We start from the raw sequence: 18,745 nt of genomic DNA, 5'->3' as shown, positions 1-18,745 counted from the left end.
GGTGTGGGGAGCTGCCAGTCCAGTCCCCCTATAAACATTCTAGTGTTCTGACGGTGGTTATTCACCCTCTTTAACAGCTCCATCACATCTCCCAGCAAGTGAAAGGCCTGGGTCTTTGAAGCCCACAGCCTGAGCATGTGTCAAGTGATCAGAGAAAAGGCAGTGACCAGTGCCCCATCACAACATGTTGACTGTAAGGGGAGAAACAATTCAGTGTTGCCTCATTTCATGATGTACAAACACAACATGGCTGCAGCAGAGTAACACTGCTGTAAAATCTATGAGGGCGTGTGGTGTGGTGAGTGTAAATCGCACATGATACAAATATGCGTTTCCCACTCGCAAATGAAAACACGCACACAAATTCATTCTGATACACCCACAGTCACACTACACTAACATCATAACATCGGCAGTGAAATTTCCACTACAGATTTAACAGTCTTCATAACAATGGCACGAAGTATCCGTATGTCCTTCTCAAGTGGTTGAGCAAGTCAACCATAAAAACAGCCTCATTGAGGGATCTCAGCATTTTCCCCATGCCGCCTGCTATCTTTCTGGTATGTTCCCTATTACAAATGGTTTACAGTGAGTTGAAGTGTTGTATATTCTGTTACAGCTGCGTGCAGAGGCAGCAATAGGGCTCTTTAATAAACCTGCCCGCCTATTTGTTTTGGATGCAAATCGGTGTTTATTTAAATATTTACGCGACTCCATTTGTTATGGCGTTATTGAAGCCGCCATTAAAAAGCGGTGGTGCAGCCAGGCTGACTGAACGGGTGAGGAATTGGGGTGAGAATGTGGCCAGATGACTCAATGCTTTAAAGGTTACAATCTTACCCATTTATTTCTACAACTCTACACACACTGCATCCATGTACACACTGCATGAGAACTCTTTCTGCCAGCTGTGCTTTAAGATACCCCTTAACAGTCAAGGTAAATGTGGAGAAGAGACTATGTGGAGACAGCCTCTGATGTGTCTGGCAGGAGGGAAAGTGAGAAGAGGATCACACATATCATTGCAATCGTCATCACTTTTATCATCATCATCATCATCAGGGTGATCATACACAACATGCCTATCCACTCTACACAGGAGAGGAGAGGAGAGGAGAGGAGAGGAGAGGAGAGGACAGGAGAGGAGAGGAAAGGTTCTGCCAGCCAGACCATGACACAACACGCAAAGAATGAAAGCATAAAGACACGTCTTCTCAGAATGACACCAAGAGCCCTTGAAACGTCCCTTGTGAAATCATCTCACCCGGTTTTAAATCCCCTCCTGTTCCTCTGTCATCTGAACCGAACCCCCTCCAGCGCGCACACTAATCCACGCTACGTCTGAGGAACCGCGACTCAGCAGCAACTTCCCCCTCTGCTCCTCTCACTTCAACCTCGAAAACCACAGCCAACATCCACAAGGCCTAATACCCTTATCATTCATGGAAGCAGAAAAGGGATACATAAGGACAAATCTATTCCCTACAGACTGATAGTCAGTGAGAGGTTTCTATGGGCTCATCATTGTGCAGAGGCCAAAGACTTTCAAATCTAGCGAGCAGAGTCCCACACAGACTACAACCATTCTTCTCAGGGGGGCCTCCTATCTCATTATTCCTCCTTTTTCTTGTTTTCTTTCCCCACTCCAACCATCATTACCTTGATAAATTATTGACTTTACCAGAAAAATTAAACTATATAAATAACTCCACAATGAAAATATTATCCCCTTCTGAAAAGTGCACAGCAGCCAATAAAAACCTGCCTGACTTCCATCAGGCTACTTGGGTTTGGACTATAGTTATGTGTGACTGTGTAGTTCTGCCTGAAGTCCTCTCATCAGTTCTCACTTTTATAAATGTGTATATACGTTTCTTTCTCCAAAATATATTAATCTATGTCTGTCCAACCATGAAACCTGGAGATTCTTTGCTGTTCCCAACATCCCCCCTCTTTTTTCTATTACTGACACACTACGGTTAAAATCACAGAAAAGCCATTAGTATAGGAACGTTTTGTGAGGTCCACAGCCCTGCCCACCACCAGATATTGTCTTCTACCTTGAGATTTACAGCATGAACAATACAAATGTTTTCATTTCTCTCTTTCTTTCTCTAGTCCTCCCAGTAAACAGGAAAATTACATCTAATCCCATCAACCAGACCACTAGCAGAAAGGAACTAAGACAACAGTTCTCGTTCCAACCTTTAGGAAGCGCAGCCAGATTGCAGGATACGTTTCTCAGCACAAGATGTATGTTCTCAGAGCGCCAACGACTAATTTTAGGATTGAAAAAGAAAGCCAGTGAGATCATTACTCTGGTAGATGTTAGAGAACAATGAGAAGCTCGGGACTTGGGAGGCTCTCGATCAAAAACGCAGTGCTGCTGCCAACAAGAACATTCATTAGGGACAAATAAAGAAAATACTTAGAGGCTAGTTTTATGTGAACCAATTTGTGGTGTAATTGTGCGGGCAGACAGAAATCGACCTCAAACTGAGGAGAAACAACTTGTTTTCAAAGTCGTCGTTCCACGGCCTTTCTTATAAAGGATAATTACACAAAAACAACCGTTAACACCTCTGTGATGATGTTACTAAGCAACATTCAAACAAACCTGTGATGTGGGTTAAATGACTTGCCTTGTGTTTAGTATTTAAAAAATTCAAAAACCTCTGTAGTCTGTCCACCAGAATATTTAGTTGGTCAATACTTTGACCAGTAACATAAAGCCTAATGGACGGAGCAGAAATTAGCTATCCTATAAGCCAACCACAGCAATACAATTACGAAAAGGGAGAATTTTGAAGAAACAGCTTTTACCACAAAAAACACCTAGACAAGGCTTAAGAATGAGTATTTGTACAGTATGTGTACACAGTATATGTTGTTACAAAAGACTAACCACCAATTTAAGCGGAAATGTGATTCCTTATGTGAGCAGACCTGTGTGTGTTTAGTAACATGGAAAATATCTATAATATCTTTTACTATATGCTTTGTGTCTCTGTCATCCGTAGGAACTGGATTTGGTCCAATTCAGTCAATGCTGGTTCTGAAAGTCGGTGTCTTGTAACACGTACCCTGTATATTTAACATGTGCAATGACCAAAACCAGAAAGGAAGAGAGACAGAGTGAAATAATTTGTTGCCAAATGGAGCTGAGTGGATATGTGCCCTGAGATTTGAGCTGGGCAGCCACACAGCCCCAGTATGATATCACCTTGCCCTCAGCGCTTTCTGGGGAAATGATCTGCAGTGAACTGGCTCTGTGTGTCTCTGTACATTTGCCTACACATTAACAGGCACCTTACAAAAGCCTGCAGGAAAGTCCCTCTTGATTACTACGAAACTGTAGCTAGGCTGAATGTGGTAACAAAACAACATAACACTCTCTTTACATCATAAAAGTGCCAGGCATGCATTCAAATGGCCAATTGAAAGCAGGGACATCTAGCTAGTGCAATTGTTCTGAGGAGGCTTTGAACTGCTAAAAACTCTGAAAATGATTTTCTTCCAGAGGATTAGGATTTTACTGTGATTCCCTGAGGTGATTTCGGTGGGGAAATCACTAGCTCCACTGGAAAACTAGGATAATCAATAGGCATAGGAAAAATTACTCCCACCAGTTCATAATCAGGCGAAACAAAACACAGCTCTATATCAATATACCATATATCCAGCACATTGGGTCAATTAATCTTATAACAGTATTTCAAACAACCACACTCTGGACATGTAAACTGTTCACTTTAAGTTTTGAATTGACCACTTTAATTCATGGTTAGAGTACACATTGTGGGCTTCAGTGTGCCTCGGGAGAGGGAGTATGTAATCTGGAGCAGAAAATCTGGATTTAAACTTCTAAAGGAACCTCTTGCAGAATAGACAATGTTTGTTTTTTTCAGTGTGTTTCAATAAGGGTGAGGTGAATAATAGAAACTGAAAAAACAAATTCGTAACTTGTTTAAAGGTATGCCATGCAGGATTTGTTGCTGCTGTTTGTAAACACACTATTCAAAGTTGGCGCTACATTTATGTAGAGTTCTGACCTCATGCTGTTATTGGCTAGGAGCTATACACCTACTGCCCAAAGGCTGACACCCAGAAACATCCCGAACACAGCCAAATACTAAGAAAATACAGGCAGAGGGCATGGTCTCTGCCGATACAGACACTGCCACAGACTCCTAGTGGGTCACAAGTGAAGATTGAGAGAGATTACTTCTGTATCAGTCAACACATTGTTATTTTTGTTTTTAAAGGAAAATCCTACATAGTATAACTTTAATATCAGCTGCTCCTCACAAAGTGACTCAACGGAAACATCAAAGGGAGTATCCAGGATTGCAGCACTATACACACGTTACCAACATTTAGGGAATAAATATTTGAATTGCACACTTACGGTAAATTAATTTGCAAAAATATGCCATTGTTATGGTTTGTAAAAGAACCTCATGACGTCTTCTCCTGAAGGTCAACTGAGCAGCAGCAGCTGTGGCAGCGCAGTTTAGTGGCTGCCTCAGTCTTATGTGTTTACTCCCCATGCATCCCTGTGAATGGCAGTCCTAACATGTGTTGACTCCAACTGGCAAACAACCTGCACATCTCTCCTCTGACTGAAGGCTGAAAAATAAAAAGTCTCTTGCTGTGATTACAACCCCTCTTCAAGTCCCCTGAGAAATTATATGTAATAATAATAAATAATAAAAGTAATGAATCTGCATCTAAAACCGACCTTGTCATATACCTGGACGTTCATTTGGAGTCACGTTAAAACAAGCACATTTGTACTATCGAGGAAAATGGCAAATGGTAATTAAGGACAGAGAAAATTGACACAGAGACACATTAACATCAGCTTTACTCTTCAGTAAATCATTATGGCTTATTGATTCAACCTAAGCTAAATGGCTGGATCGAATGTCCTGGGGTAAACACACAGCAATTACAAATAGATTGTGAAATATCCACCAGATGACTCCCTGCCGCTAATGGCTTTAGAGATGAAATGCATCCTGCTGACAAAAAAAGCAGAAGACAGTTTTATGTCCAGCTAATAGTCAACAAAGTATAAACACCAAAGGAAAACACGATAAACTAATAACGACATTGGATTGAAGGGCTGACCCTGGCCTGTGTTTTTCTTATATTTAAACATAACAGCTAGACCAAAGTGAGCTACCATCATCTCCCTCCAGTTTAAACATCCAGCTCCTTATTCACAGTGTGCTCCACACATGGTAAAGCAATTAATAAATCATCTTCAGAGAGCCTAACTCCAATCATAACATGTTAGATGTCAGCAGCTCTTCTCATGAGGTGACTTGACACCCCAACAACAGATTCTACATATGTTATTCCCATGACCTGGAACCTTTTAGGAGTCCTGGCTAACCACAGCTCTAATGTCTCCCTCCCTCTAACTTCTGTGAATTGTGTTTTTGGGTGGATTTTTAACTGGGCTGCCTCAGCAAATAGCAAATTCCATCAAATTCAGCATTAAATAACTATTACCCGTTGTTATTAAGTTCAGCTAAATATCAGGATAAATTAGTCTATATATCAAGTTTGTGTATCAAGTATCTACCTTACCATGGCCAGCCAACCCTGGGGAATATAAAGAATTACCATACAATTTATCTTCCTTCAATTAATCAGGAACACTGGATTACTAAGAGAAACGAGGTGGAAGAGGGTTTCAATTTATGAATCTCCAACAGCATATCAGGTATGATCACTATTTAATGACGCACAAAGATGTGGGGAGTTCACCTCATCATTCATGGCCCAAAACATCAAATCATCTTTAAAAACAATAGAGAAATAAAATACTTAATTGCAGGAAGGATGTATAATTATGCAACAATGAAACAGAGTACCTGCTGTGCTGTACGCTTCTCTGTAGTGTTGAGCTGTACTCAACCAAGATCTTCCAACAGTCGGGAGGCTTATTGTTTCACCATGATTAAAACCACAAGGTCTACATGCCTCTGCCCTTTTCTTATTCTGATTGCTCACGGAAACAATTTGTTACTTTTCATTACATCTACTCCTGTAACACTGCAGCAGTTTCCAGAGAAGATGCTATTCATTTACTTGCAAGATTTACTCCATCATGAAGTGTTGGAGTGAGGGCACTGAGAAATACAGTACCAGCACCTAGTTACCAATGTCTTGTTTTCACTTCACAAGAGAAATATCTGAAAGATAAGAAAGAGCTTGACACTGACTCAGTATATGTTTCTAACAAACTAATTAGCCTAACAATGAGATGCCTTGGACGAATAGGTCTTACATTAAATACTTCAAAATAAACTATTTCAGGCCAGATATGCTGACCACTTTACGTTTCATAGGCCAGCACACTGTTTGTGAATGTATATATGCATATATCGTCTGTTCATTCTTAAGTCCAGCTAAGGTTTTGTTTGTGACAAAAAGTCAGACAGCAAGACAGAGACCAGTCACAGAGATGGACAGCTGGTGGATAGGAGGCCATGCACATTGATAGCCAGTGTACTCAGTTGAGTGTTGCTGACAAGCTGCAGCTTGACTTAGCTCCGAGTGCGGTATCGGAGCCAATGTGGCTGTTTACTGATGACCCCTAATGAGAGAATACACTGTTGAGATGTGAGTAAGCAAAGATGCTGCGGTATGGAAAAGCCATTAGTGCAGATTGGATCAAACAAGGAACATTGGGAAAACCAGGAGGAGAAGGCGGTGTGACCTTTCAGCTGTGAGCTTTTAAAGCAAGCAGGGGAAGAACCCTAATGGCCTTTTTTTAGACTCCGAAATGTCAAAGGAGCATTTTTCCTATCAAAATACTTGACATGGGAGAACGTCATCCACATGCAATGTTATTTACAGCTACAGGATGACTTAACCCAAAACAGGGATTCATCACTCCTGCTGGGAACACATTTCCCAGGGACTTAAAAAAGAAAAAAAAGGACAGCAACCATTTGGTTATTTCCCCTGACTCGTCACAGCGATGCTTTGGCAGAGAACCTTTCAACCATTAAAGTGTTCAGAGGACCTGGAGCGCAAACACTGTTAAAGTCAAATAGTAGAGAGTGGTAAGAATTTTAGGTACATGAAGCCAGCCAAGACATCCCCTTGTATCCCATTAATTAAATATCTATAGGGGAACATGAGAGAGAGGAGGTGGGCTATTAGGTTCATAAATACACCATGTGAGTATTAAATGAAAACCATTTCTGCAGTCAGTACAGCTCTGTGTTGTGTCATGGACAGCTCCTAAACAGAGCGATTGCTCCAACCGTCCTCCAAGGTAAGGTAGGAGTGTGAGAGTACACAAGTACTGTACTGTATGTGTGTGCTAGTCTGTGTGTGTGTGTGTGTGTGTGTGTGTGTGTGTGTGTGTGTGTGTGTGTGTGCGTGGGTGCCTGTGTGTGTGTGTGTGTGTTTGCTTGGCATTTCAGGTAGCTTTTTGTGATAGCCATACAATATCAATATAACCATACAATATTTCACTAACTAAAATCCTCCCTAACCTTTTCTGTCACCATCAACAACAGAAAAAAGCTTTTGGATACTCTTGGTTAGAGGGTACTGATCCAATACCAGTGTGTTTAAAATAATGTTATAGATGCACAAGTCGGGTGCTGTTTATGGACATTGTTTAATTCTGCAGTAAATAAGTTGTTGGTTGCATACAGGTTTACAGGATGCTGCTGGGAAGTAGCAGGGTCCCATTTCTAATAAATACATTACGTTGAATCAGATTGGTGTATAGTCTGGTGTACTTGCCAATACCAATTCCCAGCATTTTAGGCACTATCTAGGACATTTCTGATACTGGTATCATTACTGGAAAAAAACCTTCTTTGTTTTTCACACAATGTGTTCCTGACACTAAAGCAAGCAGTCGCATCCATGACAAGGTCTGGAACTACATCCATCGTCCCTCATATCTCTCCTCCTCCTCTGTTTCTCCAATCTATCCATCTCAGTCCAAAGGGTTCAGAGATTCCTATCAATTTGGGATATTCTGGAAAGTATCCAAGGATGGACCACAGCAGTACTACACAAGCACGTGAAGGTGTCTGCATTTAGCATGTATTAACCTGCCTACCTGTATGTAGATACCTGCATGTGTGTATGTGTGCTGATATGTGCATGGATTCTGTGGATTTGTGTTTGCCTGTGTGTGCACTAAATGGGTTCGTTCTGAACAGGGGGGTCCCAGAAAGTGGAAAACTGGCATAGAGGAAGGCTCCACACAGCCAAGCCACTCATCTATTCTGGGCATCCACAGCCCACAGTAATACTACCAGAGGAGGAAAACAGAGAAGGACATGCCTGGATATGTGGTGTCCTCTGAGAAACGGGTTCACTCAGGTGTCAGCAAGCTGTAGTGTGTTATGTAACAACATAGTAACATGGATTCATTGCATAGAAACAAGCTTAAATAGAGCAAATTGTTGTTATTCTGCAACTGAAAGAACATGTCGTTAAACATAGAAACAGTGGCAGTTATTGCAAATATCAAGAGAGAGGTAAATGTCAGTGCAGTTTTCATTTGCGTATTAATCTTCACACAAAAAACATCTGAAAACAAACAGTGAGAGAAGACCTTTTACTGAGCGTGGGGCTCACGCTGTTTCCTTTTTGTGTGTAAATCTTTCTGCAGCACGGATTCAATGTCATGTTATTGTGTGATATTACACTGTACCTATGGCACAGCCTGAGGTTGGTAAACCTACCTGTCACTGTCTTGGTTTTGACAGGGCTGCTGGCATAGTCTGAGGCCTGATTGGAGGGCTGTTTGGCAAGTGGTGTGCTCCCAACGGACACTTCATCCTCTCTCCTTTTGGCCAGAAGAACTGAACCTGGAGTCTGCAATGATATCACAGCATGACTGAGCACCTATGAGGCCAAAGGGAATTGTATTGTAACATGAATGCGCTTCCATTAGATATACATTCATTCAGTCCTTAGAAAAAAGAGCTGTATTGGGTGTAAAAGCACAAATTATTCAGATATTGTTCTGTTTTAGTAAGGCCATGACCCGGGGATAGCTTAAGACAGCATTAAAGATCTGGGTTAATCAGGAGACACAATGTATAATGCAATGCAAGACAGAAAGGGAGGCAGAAAGAGAAAAGAGAAAAGAAAATGCAATGGAACACAACAGAGGCCTCCAAGACCAACAAGGACTAGTGACAGCTCCCTGTTGTTTTTGAGCAGTCTCCCATGCTGCTGGTAGGCCAAACACACACACACACACACACACACACACACACACACACACACACACACACACACACACACACACACACACACACACACACACACGCACACACGCACACTGGCAGTGACATAGCTGAAAGACAGAAGAGTGGAAGGTTGGTCAGAAATAAGGAAACCCCATTAGCATCCGCCAGAAGCAGCACTAGGTTAGGCTATGATGCAGCTGCACAAGGCTGTAGGCCAACCACGTACTGCAGCCTGTGTAAACACACACGCACACTCGCTCGCGCACACACACACACACACACACACACACACACACACACACACACACACACACACTGATGCAGTTGTTTTTCAATGACTGGGGAGGGACCCAAAGGCTGGTTGCGGTAAGATTAAAAATGGGCCCCCAAATTACATTAGTATTTGAAACTACTGACAGAGGTATGACGCCAAATCCTTCCTGGGTTTTGCAACATAGGGTGAATGAAATACTGTAGGCCAGTGGGTTAGTTGCCCAAAGTCAGGTTTGACTTGAAAACCATATTCAGGTATGTTTAAGATTTGCTTCGAGAACTATCAAAACACTCCAAGAAAGACACTTTCTAATACATCCACAGTGAACATAACCAAACACTGTACTGGAGGCTTTAAGAACAAATGCAAGTTTGAAAAAAATATATATATGTGATGCTCAACCTACTTTTTTCCTCTTATTCCCTTTCTCTTCATTACCCGTTTCCCCAACCATCTCCCTCCACTTCTCTGATTTCTCGTGTGTTGCCTGTTCGCTCTGGTAGTTTCATTTTACTTCTAATTTAGCCTCTCTCTCCTTTCTCCGCACATTGTCAATACTGTCCAGTGCTTTCCCCTTTTCTGTTGTCTGCACTCTGTTCCATACTCATCTCACCTTACCCCATTCCCTGGTGTTTTCGTTTGTCCTTCCATGTGTTCTTTTTCACTTCTTTGCATATCTGTCCTCTCTCTGGCATACCCCAATGTACCTCTGTCCAATTCTCTCATACTATTTTATTCCCCTGTAAACCCCTTCGTTGTCCTTTTTCTCCTGTACGTACATCCTTCCTAATCATTTCCTGCCATCCTGACCCTACCAGTCAGTGTCCTCTCCTCTGTCCTTCACTGTTGTCTGGCCTTCAGCTGAAGGCCTTGCCAAACCAGCCAGGCCTTGAGAAGTGACCCTGACGGGCAGCTGAGGTAGATGGCCTCACAGAAACACATACTCAGCTACACATTTGCTGCAGCATGTCCGCACACACAGCAGCCAGTGTTGTGTATCCTTCACATTGGCTGCAGTTCAACTCATAACATCTGTTTACCCCTGTGCAGTAACAACCGCCAGAGTAAGGGGTTGGTGCAATTAACTCCCTCTCTCTTTGTCTATCACACACACATGCATGCTGACAGCCCCTCCAAACTGCAGGAGGCATGAAACAGAGCAACTTGTTGAAAAAAAAAAAACATTTAAAGTATTACAACATGATACTTTCATGTGCTATATATATTTATGTGCCTTTATGGGGTGAACCTGGGCTATATCCCAGGCAATCAGATTGAGTATGTCTGCATGTGTGCATGTGTGTGTGTAGTGTGGGCACAGAGCATTCAATGTCCATTACCATCACCATGACCCCTGTCAAATAAATAGAGAGAGACTGGATGGAAGACAGGGAGCAGAGCACATGGAAAAAGGTAGCTGGGAAAGAAAGGCAAGGGAGAGGAGGGAGACATTTATATTCGCCTCAGGCTTTTAATCCGGAGCATTTTAGAATAAGTGCAACAGTAAAATATGCTGCAGGTATTGTATTAAAACAAATTACAAGTTAATCATGTAAAAAAATCCAAAGTAAAATATGTTTAAATGTTGACACACAGGGCCAGAAAGACAGAGGATTAGGTACCTGTTGCCTGCTGCTCCCTCTGTGAGGTTGGTACAACAGCCATGTGCAGAAGACTGGGTCCACGTTGACAGCTATGCCCTGGACACTGACTAACAGGACTCCACCTGGACAACATAAAAAAGCAGAAAAATAGCAAATCAGAGATTTAATAGTGCAAGTCTGAAGCCAAAGGAAATCAAAGCCATGATAAATAAGCAGTTTTAACAAAATAAAACACTAATAGGAAAGGACATACAGTACAGTATATAGACCAGTTGTTCAAATGCAAAAAAACAGTGGTTTGATAACGCTTTGATCTACACGATACAATCTAGATCAAGAGATGCACATTGACTAAGTTGAAACCATCTGAATGCACATAAAGAAAATGCTTTGATGCGTGCAAAGTAGGAAGCACATTGATATGGATCACTGAAATCAATGTAAGGTAATAAACCAACCAGGAAAAGTGACTTAAAGCAAATCTGTTCAGATTGAGTGTCAGGTTCTGCTACTCCTGCGCAGTTGACATTGTGTCTTAATGACCTGCTGGTGGGTATCGAGTCTGCTTGTTTGAGCACAGCAAGGAGCACAGTTTGTTTCAATTGCACTGTTCAAAGTGGTATCACACTAAGCCAAGAATAACATTTTCTTTTGATAAATTTCTATGAAACTCGAGACTTTCTCTGGGTTTTGGTTTACTCTTAAATAATAATCTTTACCAACAATAAGCGGGCCCTGAGGTAATGCATTAGGATCCTATCAATAATGATTCCCATGCCGGCAGGATTAGCGCAGGGTCTCTGGCGTGCAGTGGAATGTCCCAGCATGACGATAGGAGGATGTTTCAGCTCTAGAAGGACTTTCAGCAGTTTAATGGAGCTTTGGACAAGACCCCGGTCTTCTGTTTCAAGCCCTGAGGCAAAGCCCTGTGTGTGTGTAAGTGTGAATGTGTAAATGTGTGTGTGCATTCATCTCAGACAAAGCCTGATTGCTTGTTCCTTTACCTAACATTTTGGGGCCTCGAAAGCATGGACAAAGCACAATTACAAACTCTCCCTCGACACACACACACACACACACACACACACACACACACACACACACACAAACAGACACACGTAGAAAAATGCAGACACACACACATATGTGTGCACCAGCTCCTAAGCTTGGCAGGATTTACTCCCTCCTCCATTATTCCCTGTGAACAATGCAAATAAAACGGCTCTAATTTGCTCAACTTTTACAACGTTCAGTGATTTGTGGCCTGTGAGCTTGTGTGTGTGTGTTTGCAGTGTAAAGTAAATGTGTATGACTAAAAGCATGAGTGTTTGCAAAATGTGTGTGTATCAGTGCTGTCAAATGCGCGTGTGTGTAATGTGTGAAGCCTGTGGTGTGTGTGTGCATCTAAAGTATGATGTTATATGGTGTATGCGTGTATCAGACCAGTCCTAGTGTCTGTATGTCTGATCATTATTCACCAGGTGTACTTGAAGCCTCCGTTTTATTACTCGTACAGAATCCTGTCTGGCAGAGGAGAGACTTTATCACTGGATCAAATCAAACGGACTCACATTTCTTCCTCTATTGCTTCATCTATCTTTCTACTTTATTTTTAATATCTCCCTTTCCATTTACACCTCCAATCTTCCCAGTCTTCATAACAGCATTTGATCTGTTCCATTCTGAAACCCTGCCTTACCCGATTCTAAAGTTGTATCCCTGATCTCTACCTCTTAACAATCCATCTCCTCTCCCTCCGTGTCCCTCTGTCATCTCCTCCTTTTCCATCCATCCTTACTTTATTCGATTTCACCCCGCTTTACACTTCCTTCTGAAACCATACCTCCACCCCTCCACGTCATCCTACATCCACCTCTCTCCCCCTCCTCCTGACGAGGATTCATAACCTCAGCCCTGTGGCTTGAACTCCTACACCACAGTTTGTGGCTTAATAGGCTTTGGCTGTGGCTGTAGTGCTGGGGCTCAACTTCAAGTGGTTTCATCATAGCCCAAAACAGCATGAGCTGTATAGGACCCAAAAGGCTGGGAATGGGCTGAGTAGTGAAGATGTATTCAATAAATTGACCCTAAACTGTGGTCTACGGAAGGCAATGAGCACGACAAAGCACATTCAGCAGAAATTAGTCATAGCGCAATAAATCATACAACTTAGTAGATGGATTGTTTATTTAACAGTTATTTAACAAGAAATAAATGAGCTAATAAAAAGATATAAAATGCCTAACTGCAGATAACGCTCTCAACCAGAGCAGCTTAACTGTGGTCTTTGCACAGCATCAATGTATATTAAAGCCAGTACAGCTTTCACACACAGCTTCTCAATCGAGACATAAGCTGTAAAGTCACAAAGAAAATAGTGTTCACTATGGGAGAAGGACTCTCTGCATCTTATCTTGTGAAAAGTTTTGTGGATGCTCTACAGTGCTAGAGCCAGTACAGAAAGCCATTGCCATGAGCAAATACAGCAAACAAAAACCCATAGAAATAAGTTTTCATCATAACAAAATTTCCTCATCATCAGATTAAGGGTGCTGGCTTGTCATGTGTATTAAATGAACAGCATGTAGTTTCTGCCACTTGGGGTCTCTTAATCCAAAACAAGACTTGTTTGCATAAAATCATGGGAACTGCTGTCTTCATTGTCAAAACAACCACTATTGTTGATTAAAATCTATCCATGTTACTCAGGCACAAATGTTCGCAGACGAGGTAATGCTTTCAAGTTTTATTCACGTTATACAAGAAGTACAACAACAGACAACCAAAGGAAACAAACAGTTATTTTGCATAAGATTATGGATTTCTCTGGGGCTGGTCATTGTTGGAAAATTTGGGATAATCTAAGTACACAACTCTCAAAATATATAAAAAAAAGGTCTAGTTGTTTTTAGGCATTTTGATGCAAAAACGTTACATATTATATCTTTAAAGTTTAGCAGGTTGGTTGCTTTTTTAACTAAGTAAGCTAAAGAAACTTGAAGTGTTTTAAGTGTCCAGCAGCTGACATCTTATCGTGGCTGTGCGTCATAACTGTTTGGCTTCTGCCAACAACAATCATGACCATTTTCATACATCAAAACACAACTCAAAAAGCTCTTTTACTAAGATTAATAGAGCAAACAATCTTTTCTCTCACTCTGCCAGTTTGGCAGTGGCACAGAAACAAAATATGTGTTGACCAGGCCTTTAGGCTTTGAAGACCAAGGCTTTACCATCCACACTGTGTTTTTTTGTTTCATCACTATGTTGACTTAAGCGCAGGAGAGTGACACCTCCTTTGAAGCATGCAGCACCACAAAACGGCACGACATGCTTAGAAGGCGACCTCGGCAGCAGGCTAACTGTTGTTTTTATCTGCTCTAACAGGGTGGCATGTGGGTAATTACAGAAAGTGATGACAATGATAACAGAGGTGTTTTTTTTACTTCCTAAATGATTCCTGAAGAAAACTGCTCAGTGGAGTAGAATCTGAAATGCCACACAACCACAGAATGTGAGTACAGGCATCTGTGAAGACACACTTACCTTGACTCATCCACAAGTGGGCCTATTAATGTCAAAGGTGGGCATTTTTTTTTCTTCAGAGGCTTAAGACCAGTAGAGTTAAAAGAGAGCATGAGGCTGCTGGTGTTGTTTTACGGCTGTCTGACATCAGGCCGCTCACAGCCTGAGGCTACAGCAGAGCATTTGGCCAGACTGAGTGAAGGCCTCTAACCTTTAAGCTCTAAGTTCTTCTATCAGTCTCCTCTTTTCTAGGTCAACAGCCGCAGTAACCTAACAGCCACACATCTTTCTATCTTCATATTGTCTTTTTATCAGGTTACATGGTTTATACATTGACATTTTTTAATGCAAAATCTGCTTTTGTTCAGTTACTGCAAGCATGAAATTCAATAAACTGGGAGTGGTTAGGTCAGTGCAAGTTCAAAACCAAGTCCCACAGTGGAGACCAAAGCCTGATTGGGGTTACAAAGGGCATAACCTCCCAACAACAGGGCCATGACCCCACCATCAGAGTTACAGACATGCAAAGAGAGGTGGGAGGTGCTCACCATCCACCCCCCAGGTAGACGCATGGGGGAGGATTCATGTTCGGGCCAGCTAATCGCCTCCTCAGAATCGCTTCCCTGTTGGATGTGAGGCAGCACTGGGACCCTGCGTTCAGCTTCTCCAACAGAAAATAAATAAATATAGCCCAGCCCGCGTCAGCCAGATGACTTCTGACAGGTTTGGTTAATTTCGAAGCCAAGTAGCAAAACAAAACATTACGCCAGCGTGCAGGGCCTACGCTGCCTTTAATTGCTTTTCCGATGAGCTCATGACTCGAAGGTGTCCTGGAGCGAGCCATGCAGCCCGACAGGTGTTCTACTGGTGTGTGTGTGTGTGTGTGTGTGTGTGTGTGTGAGATAGAGAGAGAGAGAGAGAGAGAGAGAGAGAGAGAGAGAGAGAGAGAAAGAAAGAGAGAGAGAAAGACAGACAGAGAGAGAGGTGGAGCTGTTGACACCACCGAAAAGGGACTCAGCTGTGTGTGGGTGGGTGCAAGGAACAGTGTGTGCAGTTTATGTTATGTGTGTGTGCGGGTGTGTGTGTGTGAAGTCTGTACATGCGTCTTTGTGAACATAAGGAAGTGTTTCTATTTGTATTCATTTGTGTGTGTGCTGTAGGACAGTGAACAGACACTGACTCATGAACCCCCACACACACGCACAAAACACTCTCTGACACACATTGACTGTACTGCCGTTCCCCTGCCGTGCTGTGACCCGGGGGCCTGGGAGCTATGCCGCCGCAGGAGCCCAGAGGCTCAGGAAGGACACAGGCAGGTTGACTGGAAACAGATCTTGGCCTACGGAAAGCCTGCTCTCACTCTGGGCCCATACAACTCTCTGCACTGGATGCCACTATATACTGCGGTAGCCTGCAGCTGACAGGCTAGACCCACCTCGTAAAGGTTGACTATGGCTGTGGGTACAGTAACAGTAATGGGCAGGAAGAAAGCTGGAGAGTGATTCAGCCAGCGAGAGTCAGTGAAAGAAAGACGGAGAGAAAAATGGACTGACAGAAGCAGAGGTACACCTAAAAATACACTGGTAGACAGAATCACAGACACATTTAGAGAAAGAAAACAGAGAAAGACAAAGACAGACAGAGTAGACAGAGATACAGTACGCAAACAAAGAGAACATATAAAACAGTGGATGATGAGAAAGTATTTTTCTAAGAAGTCATTTTCCTAATCTACATGATAAGTGAGTAGGCCACAGTATTTGGCCATGGATCTGTATGATTAATGGGATGACTACAGTAAGTCGCCATACATGCAAAGTCCTGTGAGCCGGATATATCACATAAAGCCAAGTCTGGATAAACAGCATGTGAATGTGTATTACATGCATATCTGAAAGGTCCAAGTGCATAGACATATATAATTCAAAGCAGTGTATGTCCATGCATGTACTGTAAACACAATGATAAACCGCATGAATGTGAGTGTGAATATCAACAAGTGCACACGGGTGGTTATGTATGTATTGAGCACAGGGCTGTATCTCAACCACAGAGAGAGATCGATCCCCGATAAGATCGCTATTTAAATATATCTAACGTTTCTGCATAAAAAATGTACAAAAACGACTACACCTTTGTTATAAATTTTGTTAAGCTGTGTGCTTACATTATCCCAAATGTTTTCAATTATATTCAAACCCAGTAAAAATCTGTGCTGTCACTAGTAATGGTACATTTCATTTGGTCGACTGTTGCTAAAACTTCATGAGAGAGTCAAGGAGTGAGGAAGGAAGTCAGTGAATGTGACTAAATGTTAGGGTTGCCACGGTGACATAATTTCCCCAACAACTGATAAACTTGTGGCAAATGCAGTGTTATCCAATACACAGGGCTTTTTACAACAGAAGATATTAATGAAAGACCACAGCAACAGAAATTACATACTGCACATTTAAGTCTCGCATGGCCAAACAGTGTCTGCCAACACGGATTTTGATTTTTGTTTTTAATGTGAAAAACTTCTAAAATAGTGTATATAAAATATATGACCATGCACTTATGCACATCCCTAGTTGGTACTGTAAACCAGTAGTGAGGACAGATGACGGGTTTGAAGCAGCAGAACAGCAGCTCTCTCAAGCTCCATGTGTTGATAAGAGGCTCCATGGCCATACATAACCCCGGTCTAGTTGATTTTTCACCTTCATAAATCCACATCAACTCTCTGGTGTTGAAAAGACAACCAGGCGCTGCACAAATGGTGCCTGTGCCTCTGCTGAAACCCAAGCAGCCCTGATTTTGGACTACGCCAGCTGTTATCTCTCTTCCTATCCTCTCTCCCCTACACCATTTCTCTGATATGCCCACAATAATACGCTCTCTTTCTGTCTCCTTCACTTCAAATCACACCGAAGAAAAATGCTTAAAGCCACGACCAAATGTGACCTGGCCCTTGTCAGCAAGATAGCTAGCCTTCTTAATGAGAGACAAAACAGACTCGGCACTGATTGCATTAATGTATCATTATCGTATCCATCATGGACATACAGTGCACTGTGTGAACTCTAAATGAGCCCCAATGTAATGTAAGAGGAACAGGAGAGACACTTCTGAGCTCATTAAAATAAACAGACTTCAGCTTCTGCTGCTACTTTCCCACAGACAGTTTCAGTTTTGCATAGTTACCTTGAAAACTCCTTATCGCTGCTATCATTCAGCTGGCTCATGGGCTTTCTCTACAGTTCAAGCTGAGTTCTCTCAGTTTGTCATGAGAAGGGGGCCAGAGGGGGTGGGGGGTTCAAGCAATCTAAGGTCTGTCATTAGCTGGGGTTCAGTCCAAGTACTTTCATATGAATTACATTGTAACAAATAGAAAGGTCTCGTGCAAACTGCAAATTTTCAAGTTTCCTAGATATTGCAATACTGTGTCTTGTACTCTTGAGGCTAAAAATGTCCATAAAGAAGTTAGGCACTTAAAAGGCAGAGGAAATGCTTTGTCAAATAAATAATGGTGCAAGTCTGTCTTCATACAAATATTAACAACTTGAAGCTGTTTGCTGGCAAAAAATCTAAATATTTGGTGAAGCTTTAAATGGAAAAAAAATCAAAGTGAACATAGGAGCAGAAAAGGCAAATGTATTGTACTGCAACATTCAGATGGGAAGGGAGCCTCCAGCACACTGTCTGAGGAACAAGCACTTAAAATGCCTAGCTGCGTGTTACAGCCATCCTTATGTCAACTTTCTGTGGACTTTTGTTTATTTGATCGCATTAAAAGCGTGAAATATTTCACTCTTTGCAAGCAAGGAGCTTCCATTCTTCTTTATTTTGTTTTTCTGTCTGGGTCTCTCCAGACTCCAGCTGTATTTGATGTGGATTCCCAAAACTGATCCAATGCACTTGCACAACATTTCAAAAGTGGCTTTGGAGGTTCTAAAATGTTTGTTAAACATCAATCCATTATGAGCCACACAAATTACATATTGTTTATTACTTCTGTGTACAAGGGATGTTCTGTGGTTATAGTATGATAATTACCTGATGTTTCTTTTATTATATAATGTAATGTTTTTCGTTCTCATCATTAGACA

At 42.0% G+C, this 18,745-nt stretch overlaps 1 protein-coding gene across 3 annotated transcripts in view; it reads right to left on the bottom strand.

Annotated features, from left to right (window-relative positions):
• Window positions 1–18,745, bottom strand: part of vps13b (vacuolar protein sorting 13 homolog B) — a 347,536-nt gene that overhangs the window by 197,993 nt on the left and 130,798 nt on the right. For all 3 annotated transcript variants that reach the window (XM_084357862.1, XM_084357860.1, XM_084357861.1), the window contains exons 20-21: window positions 11,145–11,248; window positions 8,736–8,868 (exon numbers count right to left, since the gene is read on the bottom strand). In XM_084357862.1, the coding sequence (XP_084213988.1) occupies window positions 8,736–8,868; window positions 11,145–11,248 (237 nt within the window). The remainder of the gene's footprint in view (window positions 1–8,735; window positions 8,869–11,144; window positions 11,249–18,745) is intronic.

This window comes from Pagrus pagrus (assembly GCF_965226575.1).
Source record: "Pagrus pagrus genome assembly, chromosome: 7".
Taxonomy (NCBI): domain Eukaryota; kingdom Metazoa; phylum Chordata; class Actinopteri; order Spariformes; family Sparidae; genus Pagrus; species Pagrus pagrus.
This window is presented reverse-complemented; position numbering and strand designations above follow the sequence as displayed.